This window comes from Brachyhypopomus gauderio, chromosome 14 (genome assembly GCF_052324685.1).
Source record: "Brachyhypopomus gauderio isolate BG-103 chromosome 14, BGAUD_0.2, whole genome shotgun sequence".
Taxonomy (NCBI): Eukaryota; Metazoa; Chordata; class Actinopteri; order Gymnotiformes; family Hypopomidae; genus Brachyhypopomus; species Brachyhypopomus gauderio.
Genome location: NC_135224.1, coordinates 9222053 through 9241555, shown reverse-complemented (window position 1 = coordinate 9241555; position 19503 = coordinate 9222053). Strand labels below are relative to the sequence as shown.

Here is a 19503-nt window from a genome sequence, read left to right as displayed (position 1 = left end):
TAGACACGATATGTGCCTGCAAAAAAGAACGTACCACCTTCTGGCATGGATGACACCATTTTGTTGTCATTATGTCATAAAATGACAATAAATTTGCAGAATAATTGAACCTCTTTCTTCTTAACAAAGTAAGCATGGTTTGAAAGCAGTGCATCATCACAGATCATCAAAAGAGTGTTCTGTGGTCTCCAGGAAATGTGGGACAATGACAAAGAACCGTATGGTCGACAACTGTAATGGCTTCAGTGATAATCCAAACCTCGTGCTCAGCACTGCCGGCGTCCCTAGACACTTCGGGCTCCATTACACACTTGATGTGTCAATTGGTTGATGGTAAATAACCATCAAAATCAAAACAATCATTATGTTGACATGAATAGAGTGTAAGAGTCAAATACTCAGATTGTGGATTTTCACATTATAGTTTATTACAGGGGTTTATAAAATTGCCAAGTACATTTAAGAATCGTAACAAAAAAGAAAAGGAGGGGAAAAAAATGAAAAAATCAACATGTAGTCACATGGCACTCAATATAAACATACCTCACAAGTGCTTCTGTTTTTTTAATATTAACTAAATGCAACGATAATATTGGTAACAGAATAATTACAGTAACATAAAACCATATTAACATTTAAACACTGTTTACAATATAACTGCCATTCATATCAATCTAAATATAACAATATTTACCAACAAACTTTATTTATACTAGAACTCTATTCTGAAATATAACAAAAATAGCACTTAAAATAATATTTATTACAATAATATTAATAGTAATAATATTAGGATATTAGACAAATAGGTGATACCCATGGCTTTCTAAAATGAACATATTTCACACAATCATCATTTGCTTACAATGAGCAAACTTTACTTGCAGACTAATGTAGCAATATACTCTCTGTTAGAAAGCGGCACATTTGAAGCAGAAGACTTTAGTCCAACTCATCCATTCATTAATAATAGAAAGATCAAGTGGCATGTTGTGTCTAAAAAGTTTTTTTTTTATCCTTCGTGTGGAATGAGTGATAGAGGTCCTCCATAGTGTTTGTTATTCACTCTGGGTCCTAGTGCCCTTCTGCTTGCATCCCACTGCTAGACACTCACATAAATAGTTCCTGTGAAGTGGCATTAAATGCTCCATTTGAAATCTCTACAAATGTTTGAGATACTGATTGAAGCAAGCAAGTCTCATCATCTCTGTTCAATTACCTTTTTCAGTTGGCATGATAGTGTTGCAGAGTGGAGCAGCAGGTCGAGACGTCATTCCTGTCAGAGGCCAGGCAGACGTGTGTGTATTCAGCTCCAACAGAAAATATGGTGACCCCCCCACTCCATGTTCTGGAGTAATGGTCATCTCCCAGTCTAGAACCAGTGTCCATCTTCACTATATACACTTTGCAGTATGAATGATTTTAATATAGCTTGTTTTGAGAGACCCATGCTCATTTACACACACACACACACACACACACACACACACACACACACACACACACACACACACACACACACACACACACAATCTAAACCAACCTGACAGACACAATCCACTGTGACATCACTGCAGTTTTTCCATTTTTCCTCTCTCGCTCTCTCTCTCTCTCACCACACACACACAAACACACACACACACACACACACACACACACACACACACACACACACACCATAAAAAGAATAATATGATATTGAATTGTCACTTATGTGCAGGTACAGATTCAACATAGTACTGGATTAGTTTGAAAGGTCATTCTATTCTACATTCACACCTGAGTAATTACACCCTCCTTTCATTCTTTCTAGCTTACACTGTTTTCTACATTCCTAAATGCCTGAATTTCAGTCCCCCCTCCCCATGTATACACAAATGCACAAAACTGATCCATGAAGGTGAAAAATCAACACACACACACACAAACCCTGAAAAACACCCCTGTACTGAACCTCTGATTTCAGGTCATAATAAGAATGACTTCCTGTCCTTACTCAGAATTGGCCATTCCACTGTGAGTACACATTTGGCCATACCCTGTGACATGTACGTAGCTGGGCACGGATCTCCTGACTGTCCCTCATGCCTCTTGAACCTTCCAGTCCTTCTGTGAACATTTCAGCTTGTGCAGTCCTTTTCCTAGCACTTCTTTATGGTGTTGCCTTACATCTCTTTTTTATGTATTTATTTTTTTTCTTAGAAAAAAAAAGATAGACTGTACATTTTTGGCAGATGAAAGTGTCGTCTTGAAAATTACAAAGAAGAGTGTCTTTCTCAACTCACGGCTTGTCGCTTGAGAGGATAAAATATCGACGGTAAGCGTCAAAGACTCCACCCCCTTCTCTCATCCACTTCCTTCTTTTTCCCCCCCAACCTCAACCAATCACACGGTGGCGCCCAGAATCTCATCTGACTTGGCCATGATCTGGTTCTGGTTGGAGTCCAAGCCGAAGAACTTGACGCGGAGGCCGTCGGTAGGGTGGACCACAGGGACAGAGACCATGCGGGAGAACGTCCGGGTGGCCAGCTCGAATCGACTCCCGCCGGCCAGCTCCACGGCCAGCAGCTTCAGGAAGAGTGTGGCCAGCTGCTTGCCCAGGCAGGAGCGCACACCGCCCCCGAAGGGCAGGTAATGGAAGCGGCCCTCGCGGTCCTCGCTGCGCTCCGGACTGAAGCGGTCCGGGTCGAAGGCCTCCACGTCCTTGAAGACGGCGGAGGTGTCGTGAGTGTCTCGGATGCTGTACATGACGCTCCAGCCTTTGGGGATCTGCACGCCCTGTGTGAGGAGAGAAGCAGAGGATTATGGGAGGAAGGGGAGGAGCCAAGACCATGAGGGAAACATGCATGAATGTCAATCATGTATACTATTACATTCTTTCATTCAAAATAATGTTGTTGATTGGAGACCTCATTATCACATCGGACTCTTTGACTTTGATTCCTATGATTTAAATGCCAGAGTACTTAGGGAAGATATATAGAGGTATAAACATTGTAGTAAAGTACACAAAGTACTAAAATATCTAGAAGATCGATGGTGCTCACACATGCGTGAGCCATTCGCCGTGAGACGTCCGTGCTACTTACATCCAGCTCGAAGGTCTGCATGGCGACGCGGTAGCCGCCGGAGACGGGCGCGTAGAGACGCAGAACCTCCTTGATGACGCAGTCCAGGTACTTGAGGGCGCAGATGGTGTCGAGACGCAGGTCCCCCTGACCCGGGCAGCCGTCGTGCAGGAGGCCGTGCACACGCAGCTCCTCACGCAGCTTCTCCAGCACGGCCGGGTGACGCAGCAGCTGCATGACCAGGGAGGTGCTGGCGCTGGCCGTGGTGGCGAACGCCGCGAAGATCAGCTCGATGGTGGACTCCTGCGGGGGGGAGGGGAGAGTTAAAGGCCACGCCCACTCTCATAGAGGTGGGAATTCCACGACGGGATGGGAAAGTGAGGCAGGACCCTGATCTCCACCACTGCTGCCTGCCCAAAGCTGTTAGCTGTTCTGTATGATTCTTGTTGAGGGAACCTGAGGGATCCACCCATCTACCTGTGGCTAAGCAAGGGATCCACCCATCTACCTGTGGCTAAGCAGGGGATCCACCCATCTACCTGTGGCTAAGCAAGGGATCCACCAATCTACCTGTGGCTAAGCAAGGGATACACCCATCTACCTGTGGCTAAGCAGGGGATCCACCCATCTACCTGTGGCTAAGCAGGGGATCCACCCATCTACCTGTGGCTAAGCACGGGATCCACCCATCTACCTGTGGCTAAGCACGGGATCCACCTGTCTGCTTGTGGCTAAGCACGGGATCCCTCCATCCACCCATGTGTGACTGTGAGATCCTCCTATCTGAGCATGGGATCCCAGGGCCTCTTGGGAAAAGATAATTGACGCAGCCAAGGACATGAGAGAAAGCAGAAGATCTTGGTGGAAAGCAGCTGGTGGATGTAATTTATGAATAATCACGTGTGGTGATGCGCATGAGGCGTATCACGAACCTTAAGCTCCTGCATGCCGAGCTCGGCGCCGTTCTCCGCAGCGCTCTCCAGGAGGACGTCCAAGGCATCGCTGTAGTCCTTCCCCTGGGTAGACAGTGGCTTCTCCCTGATGGCTTTCTCAATGGCCTTCTGAAGGGCGTCCCTCGCACGAATGCCCTGCAGACACATCGAGATTCACAGCACTGTTATATCGAGCCCACCGTGGCCTAAACCGAGACTTTTAACATCTACGTCTCATCGAGGATTATGGGGGAGATTATTGTTTTTTTTACCAGGTAAGGTGGAATGATTGTGACACTTTCTCACCTTTCTATATCCACTGAAGGGAAGGTCAATGGGCAGTGAGAAGACGTTGTCCACAAACTCCTGGAAGGTGCTGAAGAGGAGACGCATCTCCTCGTCGGAGACGCGGAAGCCCAGGAGCACGCGGATGGCCATGTGGAAGGCCATGCGCTGGGACTCGCGGTACACGTTGATGGGCTCCGGGTTGGAGCTCCACACGCGCAGAGTCTCCTGGATCACCTGCTGGATCTTGGGCAGGTAGCTCTCCAGAGCTTCATGGCTGAAGACCTTAGAGAAGATCTGGTCCGGGAGGAAACGGTGTTCGGGTTACAAGACTGCACGCAAGGAACGATACTCCAGTGAGAATGTCACCGTACAGCTGTAATAGTCAGGCGTCAGAACAAATCTGCCTCAAGCACACACTTCAAAAGCTTGAAACAACAAGTATATTAATATTATGCTACACGTATAAACATAGGTATGCGGATTGCCTTTTCAAAACTACAAATCCCACAATTCCACAATTCCCTTGACCCCTAAAACCACGACTGAGCTGCCCTGCGCTTAACAGAAATATCGGTAGAAATGTCACCTAAATATTATCCTGGAGCCACAAGTCAGCAGCCATAATACAGGTTTGCATTCTTTTTTGCGTGGAACATGGAACATTGTCATTAATGAACAAGTCCCCACTATTTCTGACCTTTTCACTCCCCCCCCCCTCCCGTTCCATTATAGTAGACCTGGACAGAGAGAGTTTCCTTCTCCATCAGCAGAGACTGAGCAGGGAAAGTAAGATTTTCCTGGCCACAACGGCGCATTTCTAATGTGCCTCAGACGTGCGGGTTTGTTTGGTGAAATAACATCCATGTTCCCCCTTAAACACTCAAGCTCCGCAGACTAACAATAGCACTTTTTATACGCCATCTCGGCCCAAATACCTTGGCCCGGCCCGCCTTTCACTCCTTTTCCAGTGTTGTAAAGATGACGTGGGCGGGGCCAACACACCCGGGTCCTCCCCCTCTCTCTGGGTTTCTCTCGCTGTCTGTCCACATCACTGAATGTCTCTCACTGTCCTCTCTGCTCCCCTGGCATAATCAGTGCACCTCGCGTGGATCAGTCTCCTGTCTGATTCTCACTTTATTTAGTCTCTCGTTTTCTTCCCCTCTCTCCCTCTCTCTCTCTCTCTCTCTCTCTCTCTCTCTCTCTCTCTCTCTCTCTCTCTTACACCTTAACACTGGAGAGATCACAATCCGTGTTAAGAAATTAATCACTCGGAACCTCTAACACTTGCTCTGCTAACCTTCCCTCTGTCCCCGCCCCTTTTTAATCATCCTTCACCTTATTCGTCAGTCAAAGTGTCCCTCACTCTTTCTTGCAAAAGCTGATAAATATGATTCATTATACCTTCCTAATATGGTGTATGTGTAAATTAAAGCTCCTATTTGGCTGTGGTGTGTCCAGTGAGGGGCACACGTACGTGTTTCACGGCTGCACCACAGTGCACTCTGCGCGTGCTCACGTACAGGCCAGCAGCCGTGTGTCTCCGCTCTGCTGGTGTGGACAGTGCTGCTCTAGCTGTCTACCGTACGGTCGTTTGGCAGGTTCGGCCAATGCTGCTCCACGTCGTCCAGGAAAGTCCACGTCCCGCTGGGGGAAATGTTCGAGTTGCTCTTCTGTCTTTCTCACAAAAAGAGAGACGTGTAGTGTTCTCTCTCGCACATACGCCGACGCGCACCCACACACGGGTCTTCTAAAACTCCCCCTTAATCATTTCCATATGCCTTAAATTATATGAAACAGCTCGAAGCTGCTGGTCTGAGCAGAATGTAAAGGCTTCTTTCTTCTTTCTTCTTTTTCTTTTCTCACCCCCTCTTTGCTTCTCTCTCACTTGCACTACACTCCATACCCCCCCCCCCCCAGGAACTAAAACACAATCCCTTATTCACAAGGAGAAAAGTGCAGAGAAGCAGGTGAGCCACAGAATTAAAGCACTGCGCCCTCTACTGGACGCTCCGGGAGCTGCAACTTTTTATAGACTTTGCGCGCTGATGCACTCAGTTTGAAAGAGCTCATAGTTCACAGCGAAGACCCACATTTAGGAAACAGCCTCTCTGAGGTGGCCCAGATGCACTTCACGTTCATAGAGAATAGGACAGTGACCAGCTGGAAGATGACCATTGCCAAGGTCCTTGGAGGCACTGCTATTACTTTACCAGCAGCTGAACTTGGAGACCTAACTTACAGTCATCTCCAGCTCTCCCTCTGTCTACCTGCTTCTCCTTAGCATAGGGGAGAACGTTATGGCAAACGGACCATACAGTTTGCCAGAGGAACAATGGAAACAGCTGGAGGAGGTCAAGGTACAGGCACTGCCGCAGAGGGAGAAAGGCGGAGGCGTAAACAGAAGAAGGTGAGGAGAACATCTTCAGACCAGCTGAAGAACATTTCAGAGAGGGAATTGTATGAAACCGGGTTATGACTCCGAGCTATTGCTGTCCACTCCTGAGCTCACGAGGGGCTTTAGATGGAGCTCAGAGGAGACAAGCTAGCACTGTCTCCCACCATGTCTCCACTACACACTTCAGCAGTGAACAACTGAGACAGCATATGGTTGCACTGGGTTTCTTCCAGGGACACCTGGGGCTCTGCTGTCCCGAAGGGCTGAGGAACGCAAGAGGAATTGGGGTCTCGCCCCAGCCGCTGTTTGTGTTATTGTTGTGAGTGTTGTTTTAGTGTTAGACGCCCCAGGCCCGACACATGTTGCCTTAGTGATGGATTAGTCTCCAGAGTTGAAGAGCTCAAGCTTATCGCCACAAATCCTAGAATAGACTCCAGACATGCCGGTGGGAAGGTTTCCATCGGAGGTCAAAAACTGAATGCAAGTATCTGTGTAATACAGTAACATCCCAGCTTTCACTCCATACTGGCTGTTAACTCTATAACCAAGCCCTGGAAGTAGTGGCATGTGTACTCGCACTGCTAAAAGCCACTGGACATGGCTAACTCAAGGAGGCATCAGCATTGTCACAAGGGGAAGAAAGGCTGTATATAAACATGGCCGTGGGACACAGCGTGTGCAGCATGTCTGGGGTGACCAGCGAGGGTTCACCCATCCAATCCCCCCCCCCCCCCGGGTTGAAGGTCTCCTTTGTGCCTCTGAAGCGGGCTGACTAATTAGCAGTCGTTAGTGGGGCTCGCCCGAAGGCCCAGGCCTGGAGGATTACGCAGTCTGATTACCCCTCCCTGACCCTTCAATGGGACAGGTGTGTAAGGGAAACCTGAGCCCAGGCAAGCCTGCATGGGACCAGGAACACAAAAAGAGTCATTCTGGCCAAGGACAATAGGTCAGACCGGAGGACAAAGGATTTGTGAAATTCGGCGAGGTCACTGATCGAAGGCGTACAGACGCTGTGAGGACAAACCCGGGTGAGGGATATCTGCTCCCAGATCAGGACAGAGACGGAGACAGAGGCCACAGTATTTGCTTGTCTGCTCGGATCTGACCTGCCTTCTGTTCTTTCAGTTTCTGTCCTCTCTCCTTTCTTTCTTTCTCGCTGTCTCTCTCTTTCTCTATCTCTCTCCCAGTTTCAGAATAATGAAGAGCACTGAATCTGGCTTTAGCGTGATTGCAAGACGGGTGCTGTTTATGTGTTTTCTCAAGTATGCTGGAGTCGTGGAAGATTTCGTATGGATTTGTACATTTCCAGTTGGTGTTTGTTGTCATAGTTTTGTTTTTTTATTAATGAAAAATTATTTAATTAATTTAATAATTCTTGAGATATTTTGAATGCTTCTGTGTGTGAGAGAGAGAGATAGAGAGAGAACACTGTGGAAAAGGTAGTAGTGCAACTATCCTCTCTTCTAATTAACCCAAAACTGCATGGCTCGTGTTTCAGGTGAGTACACGATCCTCCTATGGTGTGTGTTGGTGCGAGCGTGCGTGTGTCTGACACACACCTTCCTCCTCTTGCGGTGGATGTCCCCGATGGAGTTGGCCAGGCTGTTGGGTCCCAGCAGGGTGCTTGTGCTCTGCGGCCACTCCACGCTGACCAGCGTGTGTTCGCCCATCAGGACCTTACGCACGTTCTCCGCCCCCGTCACCCTGATGAGTGGGCGGCCCAGCAGGTGCGTCTTGAACACGTTACCATACTTCTGCCTCCGCGAGGCGTGGAAGCCCGCCCCCTGCAGGACGCATGGAGAGAGAGAGAGAGAGAGAGAGAGAGAGAGAGAGAGAGAGAGAGAGAGAGAGAGAGAGAGGGAGGGAGAGGGAGAGAGAGAGGGAGAGAGAGAGAGAGAGAGAGAGAGAGGGAGAGAGAGAGGGAGAGAGAGAGCACAGATGACACGCTGGTTAATGGCGCTGCTGGGTGAATGTGACCACGACCTCAGTTCTAGACCTTTGCTCTGCAAACACACATCAGGACATCGTATTCATTTAGCGCGTTTCACCAGCGTGTTTCACCAGTTCGTCACAGGAACAGAAGAATGGTTGCTCACGCTGAGGATCTCGACGGTCCCCCGGCCTTAGCCTGCCCTGTGCTGCACGAGCCAGGAGAGCTTTTGAGGTATTCAGCAGGCGACCGCAGCAGGACGGAGGTGTTGGCGTTAACGGCCATTTGGAGGGAAGAGTGTTGGCCCTGACGGATCACCAGAGTGTTGGCCCTGACGGATCACCAGAGTGTTGGCCCTGATGGATCACCCCACCCCCTTTGTTTTGTTTTGCGAGGGCGCACGGGTCTAGTTGTGTCAGATTCACTGTAAGTGGATTAGTTTGAGCAATTCACAAGTAAGGGGCTCTAGCATAGCCCCTGGGATCACTGGGGGGAAAATGATCTAATGTGTGTGTGTGCGTGAGAGAGAGAGAGAGAGAGAGAGAGAGAGAGAGAGAGAGAGAGAGAGAGAGAGAGAGAGAAAGGACATATGTAATGTGCATTTATGTGCTAGAAGGGTGTGGGAATAAATGCTGCATATTTATGTGTGATCTGTGAGACTGTACAGGAGTGACCAACCAATCATGCTTTAGGAGCTCACCACAGTGGGTACTGGTCACTTGCATCTATGAAGTCCCCGCTGTGACTTTAACCATCAGCCAGGTAGCGACACCCCCTAGGTGGGAGGCCCCCAGACAGCTGAAGCTGTGGCCCTCTCATCAGAGGTGAACCAGAGAAGAGGGCCCCGCCCAAGCCCCACCTAAGCCCCGCCCAAGCCCCGCCCAGGCCCTGCCTGGATCCAAGTGCGAGATAGTGAAAGGGGTGTAATGGCAGTGCTATTACGGATCTCTTACACAACCGTAGTGACGCAAGAACAGAGCCCAGGATGTAGACGTACAAGGAGACTTCCTGCAAGGCACCGTTTACCCCGCCACAGTCCCGAAACGCACGCAAACCTACATAATCCCGTCCAGGGGAAGCAGCACGGAGCCCCACTGTACAAATGCCACATGGCGGACGAGGCTTCTTAAGCAGCCAGGAAAACTCGAGCTGACCCCGGTGAGTCGCGGCGTTCCACGGAGACGTGCCCAGTCTTATCGGGAGGGCCGGAGTTTGGGTCTATGGAAGAGCTCTTAGTGGTCAAACATGTTGTTCTGTGTAATATGCAGTAATAGGCTGCAACCCCTGGGACGTCCACAACGCACATAAAGACCCACTGTAACCTTACGGCTTCGTACACACACACACACACACACACACACACACAAACACGCGTACCGATCCTACAGCGAAGGCTTTTGGTTGGAGCTGTTTGCTCTCTGTGGCCCCACCCTATTCCCCCAGGCCAAGATTTGTGACCTGTTTCTCAGAGCATGCAACACGGGCTTCGGCACACAGACGCTTCTTTCGGGAGGATAATTTTAGTTGCACGGAGGGCTTTTTCCTGTTTGTTTGGCTGTTTGAGAGGGCTGGCCTGAATACACTTCACCTCGGCACACTGGCGCTGGAGTGTGTGTGAGACTGCATGTTTGCATGTGTATAAGGGGTCTCGGGGCCCAGTTATGCTAAAGGGACGTGACAAGACTTCTGTATTTTGGGGGGTTTGAGGGATTTCTGTCGGTGCCAGAATAATATTCGCAAAAATTAGGTTAGCGATTCCTGATTTGAACGAGCTCGTTAAGGAAGGTTTTTTAACGGGCTGTGTGACGGGTCTTCTCGGTGCACCGTCCTGCACACATGTGATGCTCCCTTGCGTCCCCACACCGGGCTGCAGACATGACAAGTCGATTTCAGAACAGTAGACACAGGTGGTTACTTCGATTCAGCTCCTTCAGGACAAGAGCTCTTCTGATGAAGTACGAGTGGTTGACTGAATGAGAGCTTTATAGACGAAACGTCCGCCTTTGAACTAAACGTCCTCGGAGTACTTATGTTGAGAGTTGTCCCTTTTCCCCTTAACCTTCCGTCCTTTCTCTGGTCGGCCTGATTAACCACCCAAACTCTCCAGACTCTGAGCTCTTGTACATCCTTTCATATAGAAGGAGATTAGCAGAGCTTTTAAGCATAAAATGGTTTGGACTTTTGGCTGAGTTGGACTGGGTGAGCAGAGGTTCAGTACTGGCTGGGCCTTGGATAAAAGTGGAATCTTCTGGAAGGTTCTGATCGACATGAGCATCAGACACCTTCGTCGATCTTCACAACTTTGAGCCGAAGTTAGTTATGTATTGATGTGCATTTCATGGGAAAAGGTGGTTTGTTGTTAAAAAAAAGCACTGAATTGCAACTCTGCCCCTGACAAGACTCCCGAACTCAAAACATAACAAGCTGAGCTGTGGTCGGCGACTGGCACGGCACCAGGGTGTAAAAAGGGGGCAGACACAAAGAGGGGAAAATGGCAGAATCTGCTCCCTAAACAGCATGACTGGTGGTTCACCCGTGTGGAACTGTGGCCTGGTGCCAGTCAGACACATGGCAGGATGGGCCTGTGCCAGACTAGGTGTCAGTAGGAGGGTAGGAGGGTCCGGTCTACATGTCTGCACAGCGGGGGTGAGACGGGCAGCTCACACCCAGTGTAGAGTTAATGTGATTGAGGAGTTAACATATCGAGTGAGTGTGAGGTAACAGACACACACTCGCACCCACCCACCTATGCACACACACGTGTATGCACACACGCACACACACACTTCCAAACCCATCCAAAAACATTACCAGGAGAAATAAATGTAACATCTTTCACCACATTGCGAGAGTTGAGTGTTTGCATGTACATTTATTTTTCCCCTGGAATTCAGGTTAGCCTTGCACTGACACCTAAATCCCATCATCACACCCCCCCCCCCCCCCCCAGTGTGTGTGTATGTGTGTGTGTGCGCGTGTGCGCGTGCGTGTGTGCGCGTGCGTGCGTGCGTGCGTGCGTGCGTGCGTGCGTGCGTGTGTGTGTGTGTGTGTGTGTGTCGTGCCTGCTCTCGGCTGAGCTGTCGGACTGTGCAAAGTGAGAGAAAGGAGTAGCTTTCAGAGCACGACAGCCCAGGGACAAGGCCGTCTTTCACACACACACACACACACACACACACACACACACACACACACACACACAGCATGGGAGCTCTCCCCGTCTCACACACACACACAGGCAAGCACAGACTTACACACGTGCACACACAGAAAACTCATAATATGTGTAGGGCAGGCCCTACACATGCATACAACCCAACAGCAATGTACACCGAGGAACAAAATGGAGACTGAAAAGCACAAACTTGCAGAAGCATGCACAGTGTGGGCTGTAACAAGGGCAGACGTGCACAGTGTGGACTGTAGGGAGGGCAGACGTGCACAGTGTGGGCTGTAGGGAGGGCAGACGTGCACAGTGTGGGCTGTAGGGAGGGCAGACGTGCACAGTGTGGGCTGTAGGGAGGGCAGACGTGCACAGTGTGGGCTGTAGGGAGGGCAGACGTGCACAGTGTGGGCTGTAGGGAGGGCAGACGTGCACAGTGTGGGCTGTAGGGAGGGCAGACGTGCACAGTGTGGGCTGTAGGGAGGGCAGACGTGCACAGCAGAGGTGTTTCCCTCCCACACGATTAAAGTTGACCTGCCGCCCCTTTTCCATCCTGCAGGGGTGTTCAGGGGCCAGGGACCAGGCCCCTGGAGCAGGGGAGCCAGAGACTGAGCATGGGGACAGCAAGGACAGGTGTGGATGGGGTGGACAGGCATGGGAAGCAGTGACGGGGACGGACTGAGACGGACTGAGACGGACTGCAGGGACGGCTGCATTCTGATTCACGGCCCAGTGAGTCGCCCTGCTGGAAATAGCAGGTCAGTTCAGGCGTTTGAGACACAGAGGGACACGGGCTGGGGTGTGGCACGGCCAATGACATTTGTCTAGAAGGTGAGAAATGCCCCTCCCCCCACACCCCCCAATCACACGCACCACACCACCACCTTCTCACGGGGGGCACTAAAGCTCGGGCGTGCGGAGAAAGGAGGGGGGGGAGGAAACGGGAAGGGAAAACCCCAAAAAGGCAGATGACGCACGAAAGCACCACACACCCATGGAAAAGCGATGAGGTCATAATCTGCAGCTTAACCTCTCTCTAATCCACGCCCCCTTTCACGTGCGTGCACGCCCACAGCGCACGCCGCCGTCCCCATGGACGTCTGGGCCAAAAGATCCGCGTCCCGTTCCTGTCCGGCATCCGTCGTGCGTTCGGGCCGTCCCTAGATCTCCAAAAAGTGAACGTTCCGCATTAGCACGTCAGGTTTGTTCTCCGTGGCCCGAGAGGGAAGAGAGGTTAGTGGACGTGGACATCTGGTCAGGGACGGTGGAGAAAAGCTAAATGGAGTTCACGCCGAACTGAGCTTTTGTTCTTTTGTTTCCTCGTCCGAGCCTGCGAGGTATTTAGTCTGCGGAGCGTATTTATGTGGCAAAGCCCCTTGAACCTTGTCTTGCTTTATGGGCTGAAGGGCTGGTAGTGATGGGAGGGACTAGCAGCCTGATGAATGGATGGAGAAGAGGAGAGAGGCATGAATGAGACAGGTAGGTGCAGAGGCCAACGGACAGATGGATAAAGCAGTTCTGGAGCACTAAAGAAACAGAAGGGACCAGGTGTGTGTGTGTGTGTGTGTGTGTGTGTGTGTGTGTGTGTGTGTGTGTGTGTGTGTGTGTGTGTGTGTGTGTGTGTGTGTGTGTGTGTGTGAGCGTGCACGTACTCAAAACAGAACATGTCTGTACTTCACTTCGGCATCTGGTCTGGTCTTGTCTGGCTTGGTCATGAAAAGGTTAACACGCCATGCTCAATAGCTTCTTTTACGTTTGAAAAGAAATTTATCAGATATTTTACAAGAGGCGCAATAAAGGGGCTCTACTTTTTTCCACTGGCCTCCTTCACACTGTGCAGCCTAAAATACAAACTAAAAATACAAATTTCTGTGTAAATTGGACACCGGTCGAGACTCCTGCGCCATAAATGTAGCCTTTGTGTGGCAGTGGAAATGTTATACAAATGACCCCTTTATTACCACCACAAAAACTCTTTTAATTATATTTATTCAGATCAGCAAGGGGTGACCCAAACGCTGGGGTGCTTAGCGAATGTATGGGGTGGGGGCAGGAGAGGAGAAAGGACAGGGTCTTTTTTTTCCCTGCTATTTGAAGCACCTCAGATGTGTTTCTTTACTAGAGGCCTGCCAGGAACCGAGGAGCAGACAGAAAGGGTCACATAGGAGAAGGAGAATGACGGACAAAGCAGGGGGGATTTGAAAAACGTAATCCCCGTTTTCGACTGGCGCTCACGGAGGCTCCGTCCGTCTACGCCTCCCTGGTTTCCCTCGCGGCTTTTGGCGTGTTTCCTCACTCCCTCTTCCCCGCACGTCCTCGAGCCCTCGTCCACCGCGGCCCCTGCCAGGGTTTTTTACGTGGCTGGACGTGTGGCGGGAGGGGCCCGGGGGACGGAGGGAAGTGGGAGGGGCCCGGGGGACGGAGGGAAGTGGGAGGGGCCCGGGGGACGAAGGGAAGTGGGAGGGGCCCGGGGGACGGAGGGAAGTGGGAGGAGCCCGGGGGAAGGACAGAAGCGGTATTTGCCCATTGGGTGCAGCAGGGTAACAGGTAACGGCGATGCGGGAGGAGGGTGCCCTGTTCGAACCTGCTCCTTCTCTATAAATACAGACAATACGTCCATTTTACAGAAATAGCCCGCTGGAATCTCTCGGGGTGTGTACGTTGGACAGCCTCCTCTGGCATGGAGAAGAGGGAGCGAAAGGAAGACGGAGAGATGGAGAGGGAGATTAGAGGAAGGGGATAAAGGAGGGAGAAGTGGAGGTGGCATTATTCTACCATCCATCACCTCCAAAGGGCCAGTGCCCCCAGCAGCCAAAGCGGGCGCTGGGGTGGGCCAAGGGCCATAGGGGAGGCGCCGGGTCTCACTGGAATAGAAATGCGATACGGGGGGGGGCAGGCCGGAGCGTAACAGGTAGGGATCCCCACACAGAAAGGGCCATTTCACTCGGGCCCGATCGGGCGCCAGAACCCACGAGTCCCTGAAAAGGGCCCGACAAGGCCACGCCGGGAGAATGGGCTCCCCTTTGACCTGGAAACAGTATGTGGAGAGAGATTAGGGTTGTTCAGTGGAGTGTGAGCGTTCACCCCCGGGACCCTCTTTTATTCTGGCTCTCCGCCCCCCCCCCTCCCCACCCCCCGCTGGAGCTGCCAAGCCTCTTCCACCAGTTCCTTTCTCTCCGCAGACCCCAAAGACGAGGCTGTTTGAGGGGTTGGCGGTGCGTTCCAGGGGTGAAAGAGGGGCCATGCTGCGGCCCTGCCAGTCACTCCTGTTTCGTGCCCAGTAATCCGGATGAGGGGGGGGGCGGGGTGGGGGGGGTTGAGTGAGAGTGAGCATGTGTAAGCGAATGGTAGAGTGAACGGGTGGATGAGTGAATGAATGAATGACACAGTGGGTAAGTGAAAGTGATTGAGCAAGTGAAGCGGAGAGATAGATAGATGGAGAGAAAGAGAGAGAAAGTCTCAGGAATGCTGATCAGGCCCCAGGCCTTGTGCCCTTTATGCGAGCAAAGGGGATGAGAGCAGTGTGACCCCCCTAGAGGAGTGCTTTGTGCCCCCCACCCGGCCAGGAGTGATGTGGGTCAGAGTGCAGAGAGAGCAGGGAGCTAGTGGCACTGAGCTGGAGGGCTCCTTCCTCATGCCCACTGAGTGACCTGTGTCATGGAGACAGGCGTAACAACAGGCCCCTCACCCAGAGCACAGCCGATTCCACCCAGGGCCATTCAGCCCGGGGACAGACACCCACCCAGCCATTTAATCAGTAGTAACCGACACAGCCTCTCCCATTCGACACAGTTATCACCATGACGTTTATGCGCTGCGTTCAAAGCTGTGGTGAATATCAGGGCAAACATTTCAGCGGCATTTAGATAAACGGTCTAAATAAAGGCTGATTGACGCGCAAGTGACATTTTTCTGGAAGACGGTTTGCGAGGAGCGCGCTGTAAGTGCGGGAGTTCATAGAGAGTACACTGCACGTGCGTGAAAATAGTTTTAGATCATGCATCTACGTCAATTAAGTTCAAATTGTGATATACATTAGATGTGTTTATGATAATATTTACTGTTATAGTGTCCCTCCTGTAGTAGCGTAAAACATGCGGTGCCAATAACCCACAACCCTCCAGCCAAAGAAAACTGGCCTCGAGCCAACAGTTCTTCCCTAACACATACATACATACATTCGTGTGCGCGCGTGCCTATGTAGCCTATATGTATTTTTTTAGTTGAATATGTATTTACGATAGAGAAAACCGGGTCGTGTGTGTGTGTGTGTGTGTGTGTGTGTGTGTGTGTGTGTGTGTGTGTGTGTGTGTGTGTGTGTGTGTGTGTGTGTATGTGTGTGTGTTTGCGCATGCCTCTTTACAACCGTTATGTTTGTCTTTTGACTAGTAAACATTCAAAACTCTAATGTTCGGAACATACAGTTTAACCGCGAGAGCTTGTCGCCCTGGTCGAATGGTTCACGGACAGGTTACCGGTCAGTATGCTGACATCGCTTGTGTCTGAGTTAATAATGGAAAATCAGAAAAAAAAGATCCAAAAGAAAAACACATCTGGAAAAACTTTGCACGAGGGGAATCGTGAAATGACAGGAGGGATTTTCGCCGAAGTAAATCGTGAACAAAAAAATGAAGTCATCTGTACGTGCATGTGCAGTCTACATGGTTACGCACAAGATAAGCGCAGGAGACAACGGCATGGAAATTAAAGTTTATAAAGTATCAGTGAAAATGTATAACAGCATATTGATTGTGTAGACATCCAACACTTGGACATGTGAATATGACATAAAGTCTGAGAGATCGCGTATGAATCTGTCCTGACCCACTTTTGGAGCGACCAAGAGTTGCGCTGGCGCTGCTGACCGCAGAAACGGGCCGAGGTCGTAGAAGCCCTGGCTGCTGGAAACGTGCGACCAAGGGCGAGCTGTCAGGAACCAGACCACACTTCAAAAATCCACAACAGAAACATATTCACTATTCTAACTTCAAATTTGCACGGTAGCACTCACTCGCTCTGTGGTCCTGGCACAAAATGGACCTTTCCAAAAGTGACAGAAATTTGGCACAGGCGCACGTTCGTTGATTTTAGATCCATCACTCGGACAGTGGCTCAGGAGTTTTACTTTTTCATAGAGGCGGCCAAATATACGGAATGAATCTCTCGAGTTTGGAGAATCTACAGTATTACTGAGCGGAGAATTTGAAGTGTGCACCGCGCTAGTTTAAGACATTCCTCGCAACCGTAGCTCTGCAAAGTGGGCGAGTTTTAAGAGACATGCTCTCCAGATACTACATGCTGTAATTCTCCAAACATAGCAAGAACTGAATAAATAGAATTACCCGCTCGTTGAATAAATAGAATTGTGCTCGTTGTTCCCAGAAATATTTCATTATGCTAAGTCATTATTTAACACAGTCAGCGATTAGCGCGTGCTCAGTGTTTTGCCCCTTTTGCAAAGTTCGGTAACTTGATTTTCCTTTTCGGTGGCAAACGGATGTATCGTCTTCTCTCAAGCCTGCTGGTTTTCTGGTAGTATCAGCCAAACATTAACGGAGAAGACCCAAACTCACCAAGACAGACGTGACGAGGGCACTATCGTTCAACGCCCGGGCGGACCTCAGTAGCGCGGAGCGTCACGGAGTCCCCTACACCGCCTCGCGCCTCTCTAACGCGTCTCCGGTCTTACCGGGATGGAATAGATGCGTTCAGGGCGCGTGAGCACACGGGAGCTAAACCAGCCCTCCACACTTCTTCCCGTGAGCCGCGAGCCCCTTTTTCTGCGCTCGAGCCTCTTGGATATATCAGTGCTTCGTGTCAGTCGCTATGGAGCTCTCCTGCGCACCGTGCAATTATTTGCTATCATCATACATCGTATGCCCGTTGCATTATTCCACGTGGACCAACCAGTTACCGTTTGATAAAGGAGCCTCGTTTGGAACTAATTCTAGAGAGATCCTCCTTGCACATCGCTGGGAGGCACGTGCGCCTCTGTGCGCTATTAACACACACGTTCAATTCACAGCTGCCGTGTTGCTAATATTACGCCTGGCATAGACGTACGATTCATGGCGAATATGACGGGCATTCTCATAATCACATCCCTACATAAGTTTACAAACAAGAGTAAGACCGCGGCGGGGACGCGCGGAGCCCCGGCGCCTGGCGCGCACAAGGGGCCACACAAGCGTGCAGCGACAGCCAGGCGCGTTACTGCTCCAGCGAGCTCGGACATTTGGGGAAAAGGCACAGCTGAAAGAGGTGCGTGATGACGCGCTTACCTGGAACAGCCAGTGGCATGTTTCGCCGATGATGGGGAAGCCCATAGAGCCCTTGGGCATGGGCAGTTTGCAGCTCTTGTCTCGGGTAGCGGTCCACCGTAGCTGCCACAGCTGCTGGGACACGGCCAGAAGAAGCGCCATGGACATCAAACAGGCAGCGAGGGTGGCTAGAGCCGAGACCAGGTCAAAACTCTCGAACAGCATCGCGACTGTCGTCCTCGGATCTCACGCGGATTTGAACTCTTTGAAATGGAACGTGCGCTTCTCTCGCGCTCACGTTTTCGCACGTGCAGGTATTTTACTGTATTGTAAATAATTTGGTGATCTAGAGCGGCACCTTTCAAAAATCGCAGAAACAAACCTGCCCTCTTTCACTTTGAATTTTAGTAATGAAGTGCTTAATAATTTAGAAATGAAACTGTCTTTAATTAATTGAATGCGAAATGAAATAAGTAGAGTTTAACCTTTGATAAACCATTTTAAAATAAAATCGATATAAGCTAGCCCTCTGGAAATATGACAAACAGACGTGAACTTGTCAGACTAGTGCAACCACGTGGGAAACCTGTTCAAGGTTTCAAACTCTGCCCTAATAGTGTCTGCTTTTTAAAAATTTTAAATAAAAAAATCCTCAAACGTGTCTCCACAAAATAAGCTTCTTTATACCTATAATCTCATTTAATGCGATAAATCAAGTACTGGTCTCGAGAAAGACGTTAAATAAAATTAAAAGGAATAGTCCTCTGAAGTTTGTGCACGGATGCTAATGTCTAGAGCGGTAAAAATCTTCAAATGGCTGTAGTGCGTTTCTCTACCTCTATTCTGATGCGCTCTCTCTTGCTCACTCTCTCTCTCTCTTTTCACATAGAGTTTCTCAATGTGAGTTCGAGTCGCTAAGCGAGCTTCCAATGTGTGTTTATATAGCGGAGGCAGCGAGGCGGCATTCGGCCAGGGTGCAAGCGGCTCCCCCCTTACCCCACCCCACCATACTGAGGCGGGGTGAAAAGTGAACGGACCGGGCGCTGAAGCGTGCGGGACCTGGACGCCTGCCCGAGAGAGAGAGAGAGAGAGAGAGAGAGAGAGAGAGAGAGAGAGAGAGACAGAGAGAGAGAGAGAGAGAGAGAGGACACAGACAGACAGACGTTTTTTATATTGAATACGAAGTATTTTTTAATTCTTCATTTCCATGTCCCATACCACCTGCGATACAGTAATAAGTTCGTGCGTAAATGATTCTGTTTTCACTGCGCCGGGAGCCCAATACCTTTGGCACGAGTAGAATGAGATACACTAATAATTACAACTGCTAGGGCTTTTCATGAGACGTGGAGATAAAGTGTTCTGGTTTGAGCAGTGCCGCATCACTGAGACATCGGTGTCATTGATGGATCATGACCACCTTGCACCTTGTATGGTGTGTGTGAGTGTGTATAGAGAGAGAAAGAGAGG

The 19503-nt window shown here is 50.1% G+C and overlaps 1 protein-coding gene across 2 annotated transcripts; it reads right to left on the bottom strand.

Moving 5' to 3' along the window:
* Nucleotides 1-403: 403 nt before the first annotated feature.
* cyp26b1 (cytochrome P450, family 26, subfamily b, polypeptide 1) lies at nt 404-18962 on the bottom strand. Of its 2 annotated transcripts, none has more exons than XM_076971928.1 (6): nt 18055-18962; nt 8243-8467; nt 4307-4582; nt 4001-4156; nt 3090-3371; nt 404-2778 (listed from the first exon to the last, which is right to left on the bottom strand). In XM_076971928.1, the coding sequence occupies exons 1-6, from the start codon at nt 18256-18258 to the stop codon at nt 2386-2388; spliced, it is 1536 nt and encodes a 511-aa protein (XP_076828043.1). In that variant the 5' UTR covers nt 18259-18962; the 3' UTR covers nt 404-2385. The 2 variants fall into 2 exon arrangements, with proteins under 2 accessions (XP_076828043.1, XP_076828044.1); XM_076971929.1 differs by lacking the exon at nt 18055-18962 and adding an exon at nt 17347-17880.
* Nucleotides 18963-19503: the final 541 nt, after the last annotated feature.

Coding starts and splice junctions, on each gene's coding strand:
- cyp26b1 (XM_076971928.1), bottom strand. CDS start 18,258: ATGCTGTTCGAGAGTTTTGACCTGGTCTCGGCTCTAGCCACCCTCGCT. Junction 4,583..8,242: donor TCCACCGCAAGAGGAGGAAG/GTGTGTGTCAGA, acceptor CTCCCGGACCAG/ATCTTCTCTAAGGTCTTCAG. Junction 3,372..4,000: donor TCGGCATGCAGGAGCTTAAG/GTTCGTGATACG, acceptor TCCCCCCCGCAG/GAGTCCACCATCGAGCTGAT.